General features: G+C 42.4%; 1 protein-coding gene across 2 annotated transcripts in view; it reads left to right on the top strand.

The window, feature by feature from the left end:
- Nucleotides 1–18,381, top strand: part of FSTL5 (follistatin like 5) — a 560,578-nt gene that overhangs the window by 480,076 nt on the left and 62,121 nt on the right. For both annotated transcript variants that reach the window (XM_006121877.4, XM_006121878.4), the window contains one exon: nucleotides 16,185–16,334. In XM_006121877.4, the coding sequence (XP_006121939.3) occupies nucleotides 16,185–16,334 (150 nt within the window). The remainder of the gene's footprint in view (nucleotides 1–16,184; nucleotides 16,335–18,381) is intronic.

Below are 18,381 nucleotides of genomic sequence, written 5' to 3'. Positions count from 1 at the left end.
TTGAATAGGCAGGTTAATGGGGACTTTTTGTTGCAGAAGGAAACACAGGAGTATTCAAACAATCGCCCTATGGTTGTTTTTTTTTCAGATACTTGTAAAACCACTTTTTACTTCCCTGTCTTAAAAAAAGTTTGTTTTCAATGAAAGAGTCTGCAATGAAAAAGGAGAAATAGAAGTCCATTGAGAATATTTTCTTCCAATAAAAAGGATTGAAGCGTGGATTTAACAGAATTCCCTTAATATCAAGACAGCAGCTGTGTCCTACTCAAAATAACTTATTGAGCAGGAACTTTAGATAACAACTGACTCCTTTGCAGAGTATATCTTTCCCATGCCTCTTTAGAAAAAGCTCTGAGTTTGCTCTAAATAAAAATTCAATTTTGGTTCAGTGTCAGATTTCATCAACTTTCAGCTTGTGCTCATTGCCTGGTGAGAATTCATGTGATGCATTCTCAGTTATTCTTTCTTCATGTTTCCTTTGTCTGAGAGCTTTCTTGGGCAGAATTTTAGTTACATCTACTCGCTATAGTTATATCTATGCATATATTTTCTCCCATCACTTAATATATCTACCATGGCTAAAATATTTCCATTCTTTAATTCTTTGATATGTCTACAAAAACATGCTGTGATTTTTACTTAGCTTCCTAAATATGAGCCTTTCAGAGGAGGAAGAAGAAAGCAAAGTGTATTCACAGTTCTTTCAGTTACTTTTTAAATACCTTTCTAATGTAATTCTTCATATATTCCTTAAATTTATGTTTAGGGCTATTTGGTAATTATGAGTATATTCTGTTCAGTAAATTAAATGTCTACATTTTGATGATGGGGAAATGTAGTTTTCTACCATGGATAAACTAAGATTTTATAGGCACTCATTCTGTTGAGCCTAAATCGAGCAAAGCATTTACACAGGTGCTTAACATTTAAATTTTTCCCATTCAGAATTAAATATGTGTTGGAGTACTTTGCTGGATTGAAACCTGGTTTGTTTGCATGCATCCAGACTTGGTTCAATGGCATCCCAAATATGATCAGGGTATTTTTTCCCCAGAAAAAATAAAAGCCTTCATTCTCTTAAGGAGTTTCTGAGGGTGCATCTAAACTGCACCATTATTCCAGAATAATGGCTGTTATTCCAGAAAAACAATCCACACAGCAATTGTGTTATTTTGAAAGAAAATCAAAATAAAGGAGGGCATTTTCCAGTGTTGGTAAACCTAATTCCATGAAGAATAATGCCTCTTCTGAAAAAGCTCTTTTGATGAAGGTTTGTGTGGATGATCCACTGCTGCTTTGTCAAAATAGGTCTTCACTAGGGCCAATCTAAGTTATTCCTCCCCAGTGCCTCCTGGGGATCCAAATCAAGATAGCACATCCACAATAGGGAGCCTGCCTCAGACTAATTTTGAATCTTCCCTATAGTGTGGATGCTCTATTTCAAAATAAACTATGCAGGAAGATATCATCCAGAAGAACTTTTTCCAAAATAAGTTTGCAGTGTAGACATACCCTGAATGTACTGATTCCTTTCATTACATTTCTGTAGGCACAAAGTGTACCTCTCTTTAAAATAAAAAAATACTTAAAAATATTTCAGATTGGTTTTATTGACCTTGAAAAGTTCACGCTAGTTATGTAGTTTGTTGCTTGTGATATAGTCCTGAAGCCCTAAAATTCCAACTGTCATGCAGGGGATTTTCTGTCTGAAAGAGTGATTTTTAATGAAAATCATTGAGTTACAAACAAAATCAAAATCCACTCCCTTCCCTTGAGGCTGATGAAAATCCGGCCTCATTGAAGTCAATAAGGGTTTATCCACACTCGGAAATTATTTCAAAATAACTTATTTCAAAATAATAACTCCCAAAATAACTATTTTGAAATAGCATATATACACTACAGGGAAGCCTAGAAATTAGTCTGAGGCAGATTCCCCAATGTGGATGTGATATGTTGACTTACAGCCCCAGAAGCAGAAGATCGGCCATTCTGGGTCAGACCAAAGGTCCATGTACCCCAGAATTCTGTCTTCTGACAGTAGCCAATGCCAGATGCCCCAGAGAGAGTGCACAGAACAGGGAATCCTCAAGTGATCCTTCTCCTGTCATCCATTCCCAGACTCTGATAGATGCTAGGGACACCATTCCTATCAGTCCTGGCTAACGGCCATTGATGGACCTAACCTCCATGAATGAATCTACTTCTTTTTTGAGCCCTGTTAAAATCCTTGTCTTCACACCCTCCTCTGGCAAGGAGTTCCATAAGCTGACCATGCGCTGTGTGAAGAAAAAACTTCCTTTTATTTATTTTAGACCTGCTACCTATTAATTTTGTTTTGTGACCCCCTAGTTCTTATGTTATGGGAACAAATGAATAACTTTTCCTTATTCACTTTTCTACACCAGTCATGATTTTATAGACCATATCAGATCCTCCTCCCCTTAGTCTCATCTTTTCTAAACTGAAAAGTCCCAGTCTTTTTAATTTCTCTTCATATGGGATCCATTCCAAACCCCTAATCATATTCGCTGCCCTTTTCCAAACCTTTTCCGATGCCAATATATCTTTTTTGAGATGAGGCAACTACAAATGTACATAATATTCAAGATGTGGACGTACATAATATTCAAGATGTAGATGCAACAACATATTCCCTGTTTTTTCTCTCTCCTTTTTTAATGATTCCTAACATTCTGTTGTTGTTTTTTTTTTTGACTGCTGCTGCATGCACACTGATTAGATGTTTTCAGAGAACTATCCACAATGACAAGATCTCTCTCTTGAGTGTCATGGCTTGGCTTCATGAACGAAGATCTAGGAAGGAAATCCACGTCTTCTGCAGGCACGCTGGTGGCTGACGAGGCCTATGCGGGACAGGCAGGTCCTGCCACAATGGCTGCAAATATAGGTCTGATCCGGGATAGGTGCTGAGGGGTCACAGTTCTTCTTCCTTCTCCTTTTGTCCTCCATACAGGCCCTGCGGGTATCTTCGTGGTGCCCCTATGTCGCGGTAGCCAGAGGACAGTTCCCCATACAGCACGATCTTGGGTAGGCAGTGGTTCTTCATCCTGGTGATGTGCCCTGCCCAGCGAAGCTGTATCTTGACGACCATGGCCTCGATGCTGGTGACCTCCGCTAACTCGAGGACTTCGGTGTTGGCGACGAAGTCACTCCAATTAATATTGAGGATTGTGCGGAGGCAGCGCTGATGGAAACGCTCGAGGAGACTCAGGTGACGACGGTACATGACCCAGGATTCAGCACCATACAAGAGAGTGGTCAGCACAACAGCTTTGTAGATGCTGACCTTCGTTCTCTTTTGAGGTTGCTGTTGTTCCAGACTCGTTTGTATAGTCTGCCGAATGCACTGTTTGCCTTGGCCAGCCTGTTATCGACTTCTTTGTCGATCTTGGCGTCAGACGAGATCACGCACCCCAAGTAGCTGAACTGGTGGACAACTTTCAGTTCTGTTTGTTCGATGAAGACGCTTGGTGGATGGTGCTCCTCGTGGGGTGCGGGCTGATGAAGAACTTCAGTCTTCTTCAAGCTGACTTCAAGACTGAAGATCTGAGCAGTTTTTGCGAAACAAGACGTAATTCACTGCATAGCTGCCTCTGTGTGAGCAAGGAGGGCAGCATCGTCAGAAAACAACAGTTCCCTGATCAGTTTCTCCATGGTCTTTGTGTGGGCCTGCAAACGCCTCAGGTTGAACACGCTCCCATCGAGACGAAAGCGGATATATATGCCATCAGCGTCATCAAGGTCCTCTGTGACCTGCTGGAGCATCATGCTGAACAAAATGGTGAACAGTGTGGGAGCAAGAACACAGCCCTGTTTCACGCCGTTTGCAATAGGGAAAGGCTGCAAGAGGTCGCTGCTATGTCTGACTTGTCCAAGCTGGTCTTCATGAAGCTGGATGATCATGGTGAGGAACTTCAGTGGGCAGCCTAGTTTTTCCAGGATTTTCCAAAGTCCCTGCCTGCTCACGGTGTCAAACGCTTTTGTCAGGTCCACAAAGGTGATGTACAACGCTTTGTTTTGCTCCCGGCACTTCTCCTGGATCTGCCTCAGGACAAACACCATGTCTGTGGTTCCCCGGTTGGCTCTGAAGCCATACTGTGTCTCTGAGAGGTGATCTTCTGCTATCGCGGGTACCAGTCTATTCAGCAGTACTCTTGCGAGGATTTTGCCAGCGACGGACAGAAGTGTTATGCCGCAATAATTGGAACAGTCTGACTTTACCCCTTTGTTCTTGTACAGGGTGATGATGACTGCATCCTTGAGGTCATGAGGGAGTTTACCCTTCTCCCAGCAGCAGACGAAGAATTCATGGAGTTTGGTATACAGTGCTGGGCCTCCGTTCTTCCATACCTCAGGAGGGATGCCATCAACTCCTGCAGCTTTACCACTCTTCAGCTGTTCAATGGCTTCCTCAGTCTCTTGTAATGTTGGTGCCACATCCAGTTCAGTTTTCACTGGTTGTTGTGGGATGCGGTCAATCGCTGGTTCCTGGACTGAGCGGCTAGCATTGAAGAGGGTGTAAAAGTGCTCAGACCAGCGGTTCAGGATAGAGTCCTTTTCGGTGAGCAGTTCTTTCCCGTCTGCAGTCCGCAAGGGGCTCAGGATTTGGTTCGAAGGGCCATATACTGCTTTGAGAGCTTCGTAGAATCTCCTGTAGTCGCCAGTATCAGCGCAAAACTGAGTTATTACTGCAAGGTTGGTCCACCACTCGTTCTGAATCTCTCAAAGCTTGCGCTGGAAAGTGCTGCATTCCAGGCGGAAGGCTGTTTTTTTTGTGCGGGCAGGATGGTTGGGCTAGATGGGCCTGGTGTGCTGACCTCTTCTTTGACAGCAGTTCTTGGACTTCTAAGTTGTTCTCATCGAACCAATCCCTGTTCTTCTTCGTGGAGAATCCGAGGATATCTTCAGATGTTTGCAGAACAACGGTTTTGATATGATCCCACAGCACTTCTGGAGCTGGAGGCGAGTCTGCTAAGCAGATCGGTTCCTCTAGCCTGGATCGTAGGCTCTCCTGGAAAACTGCCTTGAGCGCGGCAGACTGAAAGCTGCAGACTTTGAGCTTCTTCCTTGGGGCGCCACCTTTCCTTGGTTTGGGCTCAAAGTGGAAGCTGAGTTTGCAGCAGACAAGGCAATGGTCTGTGTGACACTCGGCACTGGGCATTACCGTGGTGTGAAAGACATCTTTTAGATCACGCTGGTGCACTAGGATGTAGTCTATGAGATGCCAGTGTTTTGACCGAGGGTGCATCCAGGTTGTCTTCAGACTGTCTTTCTGCTGGAAGATAGTGTTGGTAATGGAAAGCTGCTGTTCCATGCAGAGTTCAAGTAACAAGCATCCATTACCGTTGCAGCTGCCCACACCATGCCTTCCAAGTACACCTTTCCAGGTTTCTGAGTCTCTGCCCACTCTGGCGTTGAAGTCACCCAGGATGACAATCTTGTCATCAGCTGTAACATCCTGCAGAAGGCTGCGTAGGTTGGAATAAAACTTGTCTTTTTCAGCCTGGAGAGTTGGAGCATACACACTAAACAGTGTGGTGTGTTGCTGGTCACGAAGTGGTAGACGAATTGAGATGATGCGGTCAGAGTGGCCGGTTGGCAGGCTTGCAAGCTTTATAGCGATGGAGTCCCTGATCATGAAGCCGACACCTGAAAGACGTCTCTCTGTCACTGGTTTGCCTGACCAGTAGAGGGTGTAACCTGCGCCATGCTCTCTTAGACTGCCTTCTTCTGAAAAGCGGATTTCGCTGAGTGCGGCGAGGTCAACATCCAGCCTAGTGAGTTCATGTGCAATTGAAGTGGATCGTCGCTCAGGTCGAGTGCTGTCGGCTGAGTCTAACATGGTTCTGATGTTCTAGCAGGCGAGTTTAAGTCCTTTCCCACCTTTCAAGGTGAGTGGGATGTGCCGTTGATTCTTTGATATATTTCGACTGCATATGGAGATGCCCGTTGACCGCGGTAAGCCAACTGGGGGAAAAGGAGACGAGCTTTGTTTAGGCCACCTTTTCTAGGCCCCTCTCCGTGTGGAGCAAGCAGTGCTGTCCCTAAAAAAGGCTGCTTGGTTGCTCAGGGTGCTGCCGAATGATGATGTCGTCTCCAGGTCATCATCAGACGACCACTAGCACCTGAGCCGCCTGCATGCAGGATTGAGACTGCGGCTGCCAGTGTCATCTTACACCTGCTGAGTTCACCTCTTTCCCATCGCTACAGGACTTAGTGAGACTGGGGGAAGTTGACGTGGGTATTTCCTTCTTGCCTGCACAAAGGAGCTTTCAAGTGGAGTACAGTGTGCGCGGAACTGGCTCCACCCTTTAAACCCGGGGTTCAGCTGCCATGGCCTAGCAAGCTGGGACGGTGACAGCAAGGTCCTTGGGCCGTAGGTTTTACATCAGAGTTTCCTTCTCCTAGGCAGATGGCCTTCCAGGGCTGAAGAGATCCACCTTCCCTGCTATTTCAAACCATAGCTGGTAGGCCACAGCCACAATCCACAATAACGAAGTGGCGCGTCTTGGTCCCGAACACTTAGCTGTTGGGTCCTAATGAGACCCTTCCGCCCTGGCTGGTGACTCCATCGTGGGAGTTCATTCGCCCAGTGATGCAGTGTAAACATCACCCCCTCACGTCGTTTAGCCCGCCAGCTGAAGTGGTTTACCGGGGTGTGGCACTAGGAGCCAGATGTGAGAGATTTAGGAGATGGATGAGGACCAGTGCTTCTGTCCACTCAAAAATTGAGTGCAGCTAAAGAGAACAAAGGTACTACCTCTACCCAGAGCTCCCTACATCCTCTCTTGAGTACTTATAGCTAAATTAGTCTCCATCATATTTTACGTATATTTGGGATTATTTTTTCCTATGTGCATTACTTTATATTTATCAACATTAAATTTCATTTGCCATTTTGTTACCCAATCACTTAGTTTTGTCAAAAGCAGCGAGGAGTCTTGTGGCACCTTATAGACTAACAGATTTATTGGAGCATAAGCTTTCGTGGGCAGAGACCCACTATGTCAGATGCATCCAAGTTAGTGTATAACACAAAAAACTTAAAAAATAGTCTGGTAGTACTTTAAAGACTAACAAAACAAAAAAATGTGAATGAGGCCAAACAGCAAAAATTAAGATGTTTGTACACCAATGCAAGGAGCCTAGGTAACAAAAAGGAGGAACTAGAGCTATTGGTCCAGGAAGTGAAACCAGATATTATAGGAATAACAGAAACATGGTGGAATACTAGGCATGACTGGAGTACAGGTATTGAAGGGTATGTGCTGTTTAGGAAAGACAGAAATAAGGGTAAAGGTTGTGGAGTCGCATTGTTTATTAAAGATGAGGTAGATTGTAAAGAAATAAAAAGTGATGGAATGGAGAAGACAGTCTGTTTGGGCAAAAATCACATTGGGGAAGAAAACTATCAGATCCTCCCCGGGATAGTGCTTGGGGTGTGTTATAGACCACCAGGATCCAATTTGGATATGGATAGAGACCTCTTTAATGTTTTTAATGAAGTAAATACTCATGGAAACTGCGTAATCATGGGAGATTTCAACTTTCCAGATATAGACTGGAGAACAAGTGCTAGTAATAATAATAGGACTCAGATTTTCCTAGATGTGATAGCTGATGAATTCCTTCATCAAGTAGTTGCTGAACCAACAAGGGGGGATGCTATTTTAGATTTGGTTTTGGTGAGTAGCGAGGACCTCATAGATGAAATGGTTGTAGGAGACAACCTTGGCTCGAGTGATCATGAGCTAATTCAGTTCAAATTAAATGGAAGGATAAACAAAACTAAATCTGAGACTAGGGTTTTTGATTTCAAAAGGGCTAACTTTAGTAAATTAAGGAAATTAGTTAGGGAAGTTGATTGGACTAAAGAAATTATGGATCTTAAAGTGGAGGAGGCCTGGAATTATTTTAAGTTAAAGTTGCAGAAGCTGTCAGAAGCCTGTATCCCTAGAAAAGGGAAAAAATTTATAGGCAGGTGTGTTAGACCAAGTTGGAGAGGTGATTAAGAAAAAGCAGAAAGCATATAAGGAGTGGAAAATGGGAGGAATCAGTAAAGAAAGGTACCTTATTGATGTTAGAGCATGTAGGGACAAAGTGAGACAGGCTAAAAGTCAGGTAGAGTTGGACCTTGCAAAGGGAATTAAAACCAATAGTAAAAGGTTTTATAGCCATATAAATAGGAAAAAAAAACAAAAAAGAAGAAGTAGGACCGCTAATTACTAAGGATGGAGTGGAGGTTAAGGATAATCTAGGAATGGCCCAATATTTAAACAAATACTTTGCTTCAGTCTTTAATGAGGCTAATGAAGAGCTTAGGGTATGTCTACACTACCCTCCTAGTTCGAACTAGGAGGGTAATGTAGGCATACCGCACTTGCAAATGAAGCCCAGGATTTGAATTTCCCGGGCTTCATTTGCATAAGCGGGGCTACGCCATTTTTAAATCCCCGCTCGTTCGAACCCTGTGCCCTCATTCCACGAGGAGTAACGGTAGTTCAAACTAGGAAGCCTAGTTCGAACTACCTAGTTCGTGCCGCGTGTAGCCGCGCGGCACAGGGTTCGAACGAGCGGGGATTTAAAAATGGCGGAACCCCGCTTATGCAAATGAAGCCCGGGAAATTCAAATCCCGGGCTTCATTTGCAAGTGCGGTATGCCTACATTACCCCGCTAGTTCTAACTAGCGGGGTAGTGTAGACATACCCTTAGGGATAATGGTAACTTAACAAATGGGACTAAAGATATGGAGGTAGATATTACCATATCCGAGGTAAAAGCCAAACTTGAACAGCATAATGGGAGTAAATTGGGGGCCCAGATAATCTTCATCCAAGAATATTGAAGGAACTGGCACATGAACTTGCAAGTCCATTAGCAAAAATTTTTAATAAATCTCTAAACTCAGGGGTTGTAACATTTGACTAGAGAATTGCTAATATAATTCCGATTTTTAAGAAAGGGAAAAATAGCGACCCGGGTAACTATAGGCCTGTTAGTTTGACATCTGTAGTATGTAAAATCCTGGAAAAAATTTTGAAGGAGAAAGTAGTTAGAGACATTGAGGCTAATGGCAATTGGAACAAATTACAACATGGTTTTACAAAAGGTAGATCATGCCAAACCAACCTGATCTCCTTTTCTGAGAAATTAACAGATTTTTTAGATGAAGGAAATGCAGTGGATCTAATCTACCTTGACTTTGGTAAGGCATTTGATACAGTACCACATCGGGAATTATTTGTTAAATTGGAAATGATAGGGATTAATATGAAAGTTGAGAGGTGGATAAGCAACTGGTTAAAGGGGAGACTACAGCGGGTCATATTGAAAGGTAAACTGTCGGGTTGGAGGAAGGTTACTAGCAGAGTTCCTCAGGGATCAGTTTTGGGGCCAATGTTATATAATCTTTTTATTGCTGATCTTGGCACCAAAAGTGGAAGTGTCCTAATATAATTTGCGGATGACACAAGTTGGGAGCTATTGCCAATTCAGAAAAGGATCGGGATATCATACAGGAAGATCTGGATGATCTTGTAAATTGGAGTGATAGCAATATGATGAAATTTAATTGTGCGAAGTGTAAGGTTATGCATTTAGGGATTAATAACAAGAATTTTACTTATAAGCTGGGGACACATCAGTTGGAAGTAACGGAGGAGGAGAAGGACCTCGGAGTCCTGGTTGATTATAAAATGACTATGAGCCGCCATTGTGACATGGCCGTGAAAAAGGCTAATACGATCTTGGGATGTATTAGGCGAGGTATTTCCAGTAGGGATAAGGAGGTGTTAGTGCCATTGTACAAGGCATTGGTGAGACCCCATTTGGAATACTGTGTGCAGTTCTGGTCTCCCATGTTTAAGAAGGATGAATTCAAACTGGAACAGGTACAAAGAAGGGCCACTAGGATGATCCGAGGAATGGAAAACCTGTCTTATGAAAGGAGACTCAAGGAGCTTGGCTTGTTTACCTTAACTAAAAGAAGGCTGAGGGGGGACATGATTGTACTTTTTAAGTATATTAGAGGGATAAATACCAGGGAGGGAGAGGAATTATTTAAGCTTAATACAAATGTGGACACAAGAACAAATGGATATAAACTGGCTAGTAGGAAGTTTAGACTTGAGATTAGACGAAGGTTTCTAACCATTAGAGGAGCGAGGTTCTGGAACGGCCTTCCAAGGGAAGTAGTGGGGGCAAAAGATCTATCTGGTTTCAAGATTAAACTAGATGGGTTTATGAAGGGGATGGTTTGATGAGATAACGTGATCTTGGTAACTAATTGTCCATTCATTATCAGTGGGAATAGGGCAATGGAGGGATGATAGGAGTTACTATAGAGAACTTTCTGGGTGTCTGGCTGATGAGTCTTGCCCACATGCTCAGGGTTTAGCTGATCGCCATATTTGGGGTCAGGAAGGAATTTTCCTCCAGGGTAGATTGGCAGAGGCCCTGGAGGTTTTTCGCCTTCCTCTGTAGCATGGGGTACAGATCACAGCTGGAGGATTCTCTGCATCTTGGGATCTTCAAAGTATTTGAAGGCTTCAATATCTGAGATATAGGTGAGAGGATTATTCTAGGAGGGGTGGGTGAGATTCTATGGCCTGCACTGTGCAGGGGGTCAGACTAGATGATCATAATGGTCCCTTCTGACCTTAAAGTCTCTGAGTCTATAAGTTCAGAAGGGATGTTGTTATGGTGCATCGGGAAGGCAAGTAGGCTTCAATGTTGCAACTCGTGATGCAAGTATGGGGAAGATATTTAGTGCAGGTTCTCCATAGGGGAGTGCTACAGTGATCAGATAAATGGCTTGGTAAATTTTAAAACGGATAGTATGGGACTCCTATGTTCATCAGGGAGCTGTCCCCCTTTCCTATATTCCACCTTAATCCTTATTTGATGAGGGGTATGGTAATGTTCCATCCATGGGTTGGCTGGAGAATCTGAATGGAAAAAGGAGAGGGTGAACCCTCCCCCCCCCCATAGATATTGAATGAACATGGCAGTACCTGCTCTGTACACTTTTAGTAATACAATTGAAGCAATTAAATTGTATCCAATATCTCCTATTCTACTTTCAGTATAATAGAATGGACAATGTATTGACAGTAGTGGCTTTGTATGAAAGTAAAATGTATTCACAAATATATTCTCTTTAGACTGTATTGTTGACCATGCCTTTCACAAACTTTATTTGCAATATTCCCAAGGATTTATTTTCCTTTGTCCCTTGATTTCATTTAGAATGAGTCGTTTTCTTATTAAGGAAGTGTGGTGAAAAGAATTGAAATAAATTAAGTTTTTCCATTGCCATTTTATCAGATGTTTGCTTGTCTTGTACAAAACTAAATTAGAAAAAGGTAAATTGCTTGCCTCTTAATTAAAAAAGAGAAAATAATGCACTTGTACCTATATTTTAAGGGAAAATTATTTTATCCAATTACTTAATTACTAGAGAAATTAATAGGGAATCTTAATTGTAGAGAGCATAGTTTAAAAGAGAACTCCAGCTCAGCCTCCTCAGATAATTTTTTACCTATTCAGAAAGCAAGATTTTAGTTCCATTTATCAAAAAAATATTTCTTGGACCTCTAGAAGTGTCACATAACGTGTGTTTGTATAAATGGGGAAGCAAGTGAGGAAATAATTCATATGGGAAAATAAAACCATATTTTAGATAAGAGAGTTCTATACAGGCAGTCCCCGGGTTACGTACAAGATAGGGACTGTAGGTTTGTTCTTAAGTTGAATCTGTATGTAAGTCGGAACTGGCGTCCAGATTCAGCCGCTGCTGAAACTGATCAGTTTCAACAGTGGCTGAATCTGGACGCCAGTTCTGACTTACATACAGATTCAACTTAAGAACCCCAGGCATCCCCAAGTCAGCTGCTGCTGAAACTGATCAGCGGCTGATTCCAGGAAGCCCGGGGCAGGGGCTTCCTGTAGTCAGCCACTGGTCATTTTCAGCAGCTGCTGACTAGGGGACACATGGGGCAGAGCAGCTGGAGTGCTGCTGGGTTGGTCCAGTGGCACCCAGAGCGGCGCTACGGGACCAACCGGCAGCGCCCCAGCTGCTGTACCACAGGCGTCCGGAGCAAAGCCGCGGAGCACGGGGGCAGCGGGACAGCCCAGACGCGCCGTGGCTATCCTGCTGCCCTCGGGCTCCGCGGCTTTGCTCTGCTCTGCTCCCCGTCCCCCAGGTCTGCAGACCAGGGGGAGGGGGAGCAGAGTAGAGCAGAGCGGCGGAACGCGCGGCCAGCTGACAGCCCAGACGCGTCTGGGCTGTCAGCTGGCCGTGTGCTCCACTCTGCTTTCCCCCCCCCCCCATGGTTTGCAGACCAGGGGGAGGGGGAGCAGAGCGGAGCAGAGCAGAGCGGCAGAACGCGCGGCCAGCTGACAGCCCAGACGCATCTGGGCTGTCAGCTGGCCGCGTGCTCCGCTCTGCTCCCCCCCCCCCTGCAGATCAGGGGGAGGGGGAGCAGAGCGGAGCACAGCAGAGCAGCGGAACGCGCGGCCAGCTGACAGCCCAGACGCGTCTGGGCTGTCAGCTGGCGGCGCGTTCCGCCGCCGCTTTGCTTCCTCTCCCTGGTCTGCTCGAGACCAGGGAGAGGAAGTGCCCCGTTCGTAACTGCGGATCCGACGTAAGTCGGATCCGCGTAACTCGGGGACTGCCTGTACTATTGATTTGAAATTTTCTATATATCTTTATGAAAGATGTTTTAGGCATTACAAGGGCCAGCTTATGTATTGTGGAATTCTAACAAAAACATCATAAAGCCACTATTGGGACTCTATAATGGCATTTGCATTAGAAGTATAATTATAAACTTTAATTTGACCACCTTTTAATGTATAATCTGAAGCTTGCAGATTAGGAAAGAAATAACTGAATATTCCCTATGTTCAGGTCAGTTTCACATATTGCTAATTAAAAAAAAAAAGAAAATTTGAAATTTGTCTGATGGGTCTCATAGTTTTTTACTTCATTTTCCCATGGACATACATTCTTAAATTTCTCAATGTACTCACACATTGGATACTCTATGAAGTTATAGAGGAAAAAAAATCAAACCATTTGGGAACCAATATTCAAATCATATAACTGAGATTACCAGTATGTTGATTGAGGTAGGCAATAATTTTTGACTGAGGGACACTTCAGAAATTTTTGAAGTGGCACCAGGACTGCTTTTCTGACTCTGTTCCCTAGCTTGCTTCATTCCATGCGATTCCTGTCCCCCCCCCCCCCACCCTCCTGCCACCTCTTCCTACCAGCTCCTCCCTGATTTGTTCCATTCAGTCTCCAAACCCCCTTCTCTTTCATAAAAACTTCACAAGACAGCCCTAACCAACCCTATTCCATCAATTTACAGAACCTTTTGCTAGCAAACACAAGTTTTTATGTGGAACACAAGGAACAATGAGAATTCTTTTAAGGTCCCGTTTCAGAAAATCTGTTATGTTTTAGATAGCACTTAAGCATTTGCCAACTAGAGAGACTAACTTGGGAAGCTGTGATATCAGTGGATTCACTTAAGCATATTCCTAAGAGATTTCTTGAATCAGGGCCTACATTGTTAATTTAGTATTATTTTCCAATATGTCCATATGAATATATTTTAAATTAAAAAATCCTTTGCATTTTGTGAAAATTGTAAAAATAATATAGTAATAATATGGTAATAAAATAAATAGGTATCAAATTGGGATGAGAAACTTTGTATGCCATAGTACTGAGAGAGGCTTTTGACTGTGGTGGATATTTGATAAGACACAAGCTGAAAATGCCAAATGGCAGCCAAAAAGCTAAGATCGTTCTAGACTTAATGTACAGAAATACACGAGGAAGATTATGGTCACTCTATACTTTCAATACTTCTGAGACCTTGGCTGTAATACCACATACAGCTGTAGGATTTTCAGTGCCAAAAACATGCTGAAAACTTGGAGGCTACGTCTACACTGGCCCCTTCTCCGGAAGAGGCATGCTAATTTAGAACTTTGGAATAGGGAAATCCGCGGGGGATTTAAATAAACATGGCTGACTCTTTTTTCCCGGCTTGGGGAAAAGCCGGAAAAAAGCGTCTAGACTGGCGCGATCCTCCAGAATAAAGGGCAAGTAGGAATAAGAGATCCTCCGGAAAAGGGCTTTATTCCGGAGGATCGCGCCAGTCTAGACGCTTTTTTCCGGCTTTTCCCCAAGCCAGAAAAAAAGTGTCGGCCATGTTTATTTAAATCCCGCAGGGGATTTCCCTATTCCAAAGTTCTAAATTAGCATGCCTCTTCCGGAGAAGGGGCCAGTGTAGACGTAGCCGGAGTGATTTTGTAGAAGAGCATGCTTGATTTAGATGGAAATGTGAAGGAAAGAAGAAAGCTGTTTAGGGTGATTCAAAAGGTTATATGTTTGGTTAATTACATAAAATTGGGAAGATGAAAATTAGGCTGAGGATCAGAAATAATTTCCCTGTTGAGAAACCTGGATCCTATAAGAGGACTTCAGAGGTGTAAGAGGCCATCAGCACTGAACCTTCTGAAGGATTGAACCCAGGTGATCTACAGGATAGCATTTCAGAGGACATGATAAAAACCCCAACACTTGGAAATCTGGCAATCATATACCATATTACATTTTGCTTGCTCAAACTAGAAGCCTTCTATGTATGCTCTCTTCGCAACAAAGAGCTTTCATAAATAGTATTTTAATAATTATGTAAGATTTTCCCTCATATATGTTCCTGCTACAATGATGACAGGTAGCATGTTCCTTGAACTAGTGCAATTTTATAGCCTGCACCAAGTGAATCTTATTCTACCTTCATGTTCCTCTAAAGAACATGCTTTTATGTACCGTCTCATGGTACTGAATGCAGGCACTTTGCCTTATCAACATGATTTCCTAGGATCCTACTCCAATTCAGATTTAAAAACTGTGGGCTGCGTCTATGCTGGCATGATTTTGTGCAAATACTTTTAACGGAAAAATTTTTTCCATTAAAAGTATTTGCACAAGAGAGCGTCTACACTGGCACGGATGCTTTTGCGCAAAAGCATCCATGCCAGTGTAGACGCTCCCTTGAGCAAGAAAGCTCCGATGGTCATTTTAGCCATCAGGCTTCTTGCGCAAGATATTGTTGTTACCTGGCTACACTGGCCTCTTGCGCAAGAGGACTTATCCCTGAGCGGGAGCATTAGAATATTTGCACAAGAAGCACTGATTTCATACAGTAGAACATCAGTGTTCTTGCACAAATACTCGTGGCCAGTGTAGACAGGCGTCAAGATTTTGCACAAAAGCGTCTGCCATAGAGTAATCATTGGTTGTTAGTTTCTATACAAGTAGGTCTGCCTCTTGAAATTTGCAATTCATTAATTTTTCACTTTGACCTGTTAAGGTCTAGTCTGTGTCGACCAGAGGGACAATTATTTAAAATGTTGATGCTATAGAAAAGTTAGCTTTAAAACATATCTCATATCATGATAAACATATTATTTAGTACCAGTTCTACTGGCATGGCATCATATTGTTTTTTCCCTTTATTCTTTTCAAAAGAGTCCTATGTTTGGAAACAATTTTTTTGTTTAAGAGATCATTGATTCTTATTGCTCATTTTCCTCTTGAAATAATCCTCTTCTGACACATGATAATAATTTCTACAGCAACTAGTTATCATATATACAACAGAGAACTGTAGATTAAAAATGAATAAGCAGCACATGAATGCTAAGCAAACAAAAATGTAACTTTGCTGAAACTGTCCATGATAGTATAAAGATGGGAAATGTAATAAATAACTTGATATTTACCAGACATTCCTAAACAGAATATTTTTCATTTTTTTTTCCTGATGCTTTAAATTCAGTGGAAACTTTTGCCATCAACTTTAAGGTTTCAGTATTTCATGCATGAGATTTTGAAAAAAAAATCTGACTTAAACATGTTTGTCCACATTGATTTTAACACTAAGATGATAAATTCCTGGAATAGTCTAAACCCTAACCTTTTTTCTGTCCCATTGATGAAATGGAATACCCCTTATATTTGATCTAGGAAGAAACATGGTTATAAAAAAAGTAATTGTAACTAATTCTTTGCATTGCTTGAGTTTATTGTTTTGATTTTTAATTTTCTTTCCTGTTGGTTCCTCTTGCATTATAGGATGAAGTTTGTCCCAAAGCTGAAAGAGATACTCTTCAGAGGTGTGTGTGGGCATCTGCTGTCAATATCAAAGACAAGTTCATTTACGTAACCCAGCCTACTTTGGATAGAGTGCTAATTGTTGATGTACAATCCCAAAAAGTTGTGCAGGTACTTATTTCTAATTTTAAAATTAATGACAATCTAGTTGCAACATTTTTAGCTCTGCATCTCTACATGAATTAAACCTGACAATTACATCTTGTATCCGAAAACAATTTAACATATTATCACAATTCACACCAAACATTATTTACTTCAAAAGAAATTAATGAACGCTTTTGCTCTTTAAGCCACCTTTCTGTTCTTTCAGTCTGGGCTGCTATGGAGATAGGGAAGCCTCAAACATGGCTTTAAGAACCCTGACAGGCTTCTTAAGTTATGGCAACCTGTCTTCTCCATTTGGATCTGGAGCCCCTTGGGCTGTTTTATGATGCCAGAGAAATGTTCTAAAAGAGGTGAGAATCCCTCCCAATTGCTCAATGGTGTACAGTTTTGATTTGTTAACGAGGTGGCGTAAAATCTAGCTATAGGCTCACTTGTGGTGACATTACTCATGTGCACTGTCATACTGATGTCAATAACTCAATAGTACTTACTCGTGAATCCTCCCATTTAAGTCAATCAAGAGAAGGATTCATTTCAGTAAGGACTAAAGGACTCAAAACTGAGCAATGTGGACCTAATCTTGCCCCCATTTGAACTCAGTGGAAACTTTGTCATTAATGCTAATGGCATAAGGATCCGTCCCTTCATTACCAGCTACATGGGATGCTCAAATATAAAAATATGCTTGGAGAATAACAGAATAAGCTTTAAAATGTTTAAAGTATATTGCCAAAATATGAGGAGGGCACTTAAGTTATAAACTCTCATGTGTTTACAGTTTATAACAATACAGGTAAAATTTTCAAAAGGCACAATTGTAATAGAACTCTTTTTACTGTTCAGTCTGTCTAATACCCCATAAAGGTATTATACTCAATGTTTCATTTTTAATACTGATGCTATACAGTGGAATATTGTACATACAATTTTTAGTCTTTCTGACTGTTGGCATCTGACCAAGAAAACTAGCTTTGCTTTTTTTTCCCAGCTGCAACACAGGTCAACTAATTACAGGCATTCCATTTGGAACTGTCAACTGTCTTTTTGCCAGCAAAGAAGTTTTCTAATTATAGTCCATTTCAGAACATGTAGAACAATCTTATAACTTTTAAAAAAGTAGAGCTCTACACTTTCTAAAATAAATTTAACTCTATTGCAAGCAACTATGAAGCCATTTCATGAATAAGCCTAATATCTTGTTAACAATTGTACTGTCATACTCAGAAAAAAAGAGAACTATTTCAATGTGAGCATTTCTAACATGATACTCCATGTTCTCATTCAAATTGCCATCACACAAGTCTACGAGATTTTTTTGTGACATATAATGCTTATGAATAACAAATGCTTTTTAGCAATATAAACATTTGATTTTAAAACATTTTCGGATTCTAACACAAATATTCAAATACATCTCAAGTTTGTAATTTGAGATATAACTCATTCCAAATGCTTGTTTTTAAGATTGTTCAAGTCTGCCGGGGGCCATGCTGACTCATGGCAAGCCCCTAGTCCGGAGCCTCAATGGCCGGATGGCCACTAATTAGCAGTTCTAGTGGCCTGCCCTGGTTTGGGGTCAGGCAAAAGATCAACAGTGGTCCTAAGGGCTACCCCACAGTTCAGGAGCCCAGACCCTGAGTCAGGGCAAAACAATAAATAAACACTTGTACAGTAGTCTTAGGGGCTTCACAACAGTTTGTGAGCCCAGGTCCAGGGTCAAGGCAAGGGAGTAAGTACATAGGTAAACAGTAGGGTGGTTCCTCAGCACAGGCCTGTTCGCAGACTGAGCCAGGGGTCAGTACTCATCGCTGGCAGAGAGCTGACAAGCACAGGGGTTTTTGCCCACAGGGGAAACGTATCACCGAGGGGAGGGAGTGGCAGGGGGCACGCATGCCCTCCCTACTGCACTGTATCCCAGCCCAAGGCTCTAACAGTGGAAGTGCTATAGCCACTGGACCAGCAGGGCTCCAGGCCATAATGTGCTGTCCAGGTCGATGGGTCAGCGGGGGTCCGAGCCACAGCACGCTGCCCACCCAACCTCCATTTCTTC

This window comes from Pelodiscus sinensis, chromosome 5 (genome assembly GCF_049634645.1).
Source record: "Pelodiscus sinensis isolate JC-2024 chromosome 5, ASM4963464v1, whole genome shotgun sequence".
Lineage (NCBI taxonomy): Eukaryota > Metazoa > Chordata > Testudines > Trionychidae > Pelodiscus > Pelodiscus sinensis.
The sequence above is the reverse complement of the archived record's forward strand: the minus strand, read 5'-3'. Positions and strand labels throughout refer to the sequence as shown.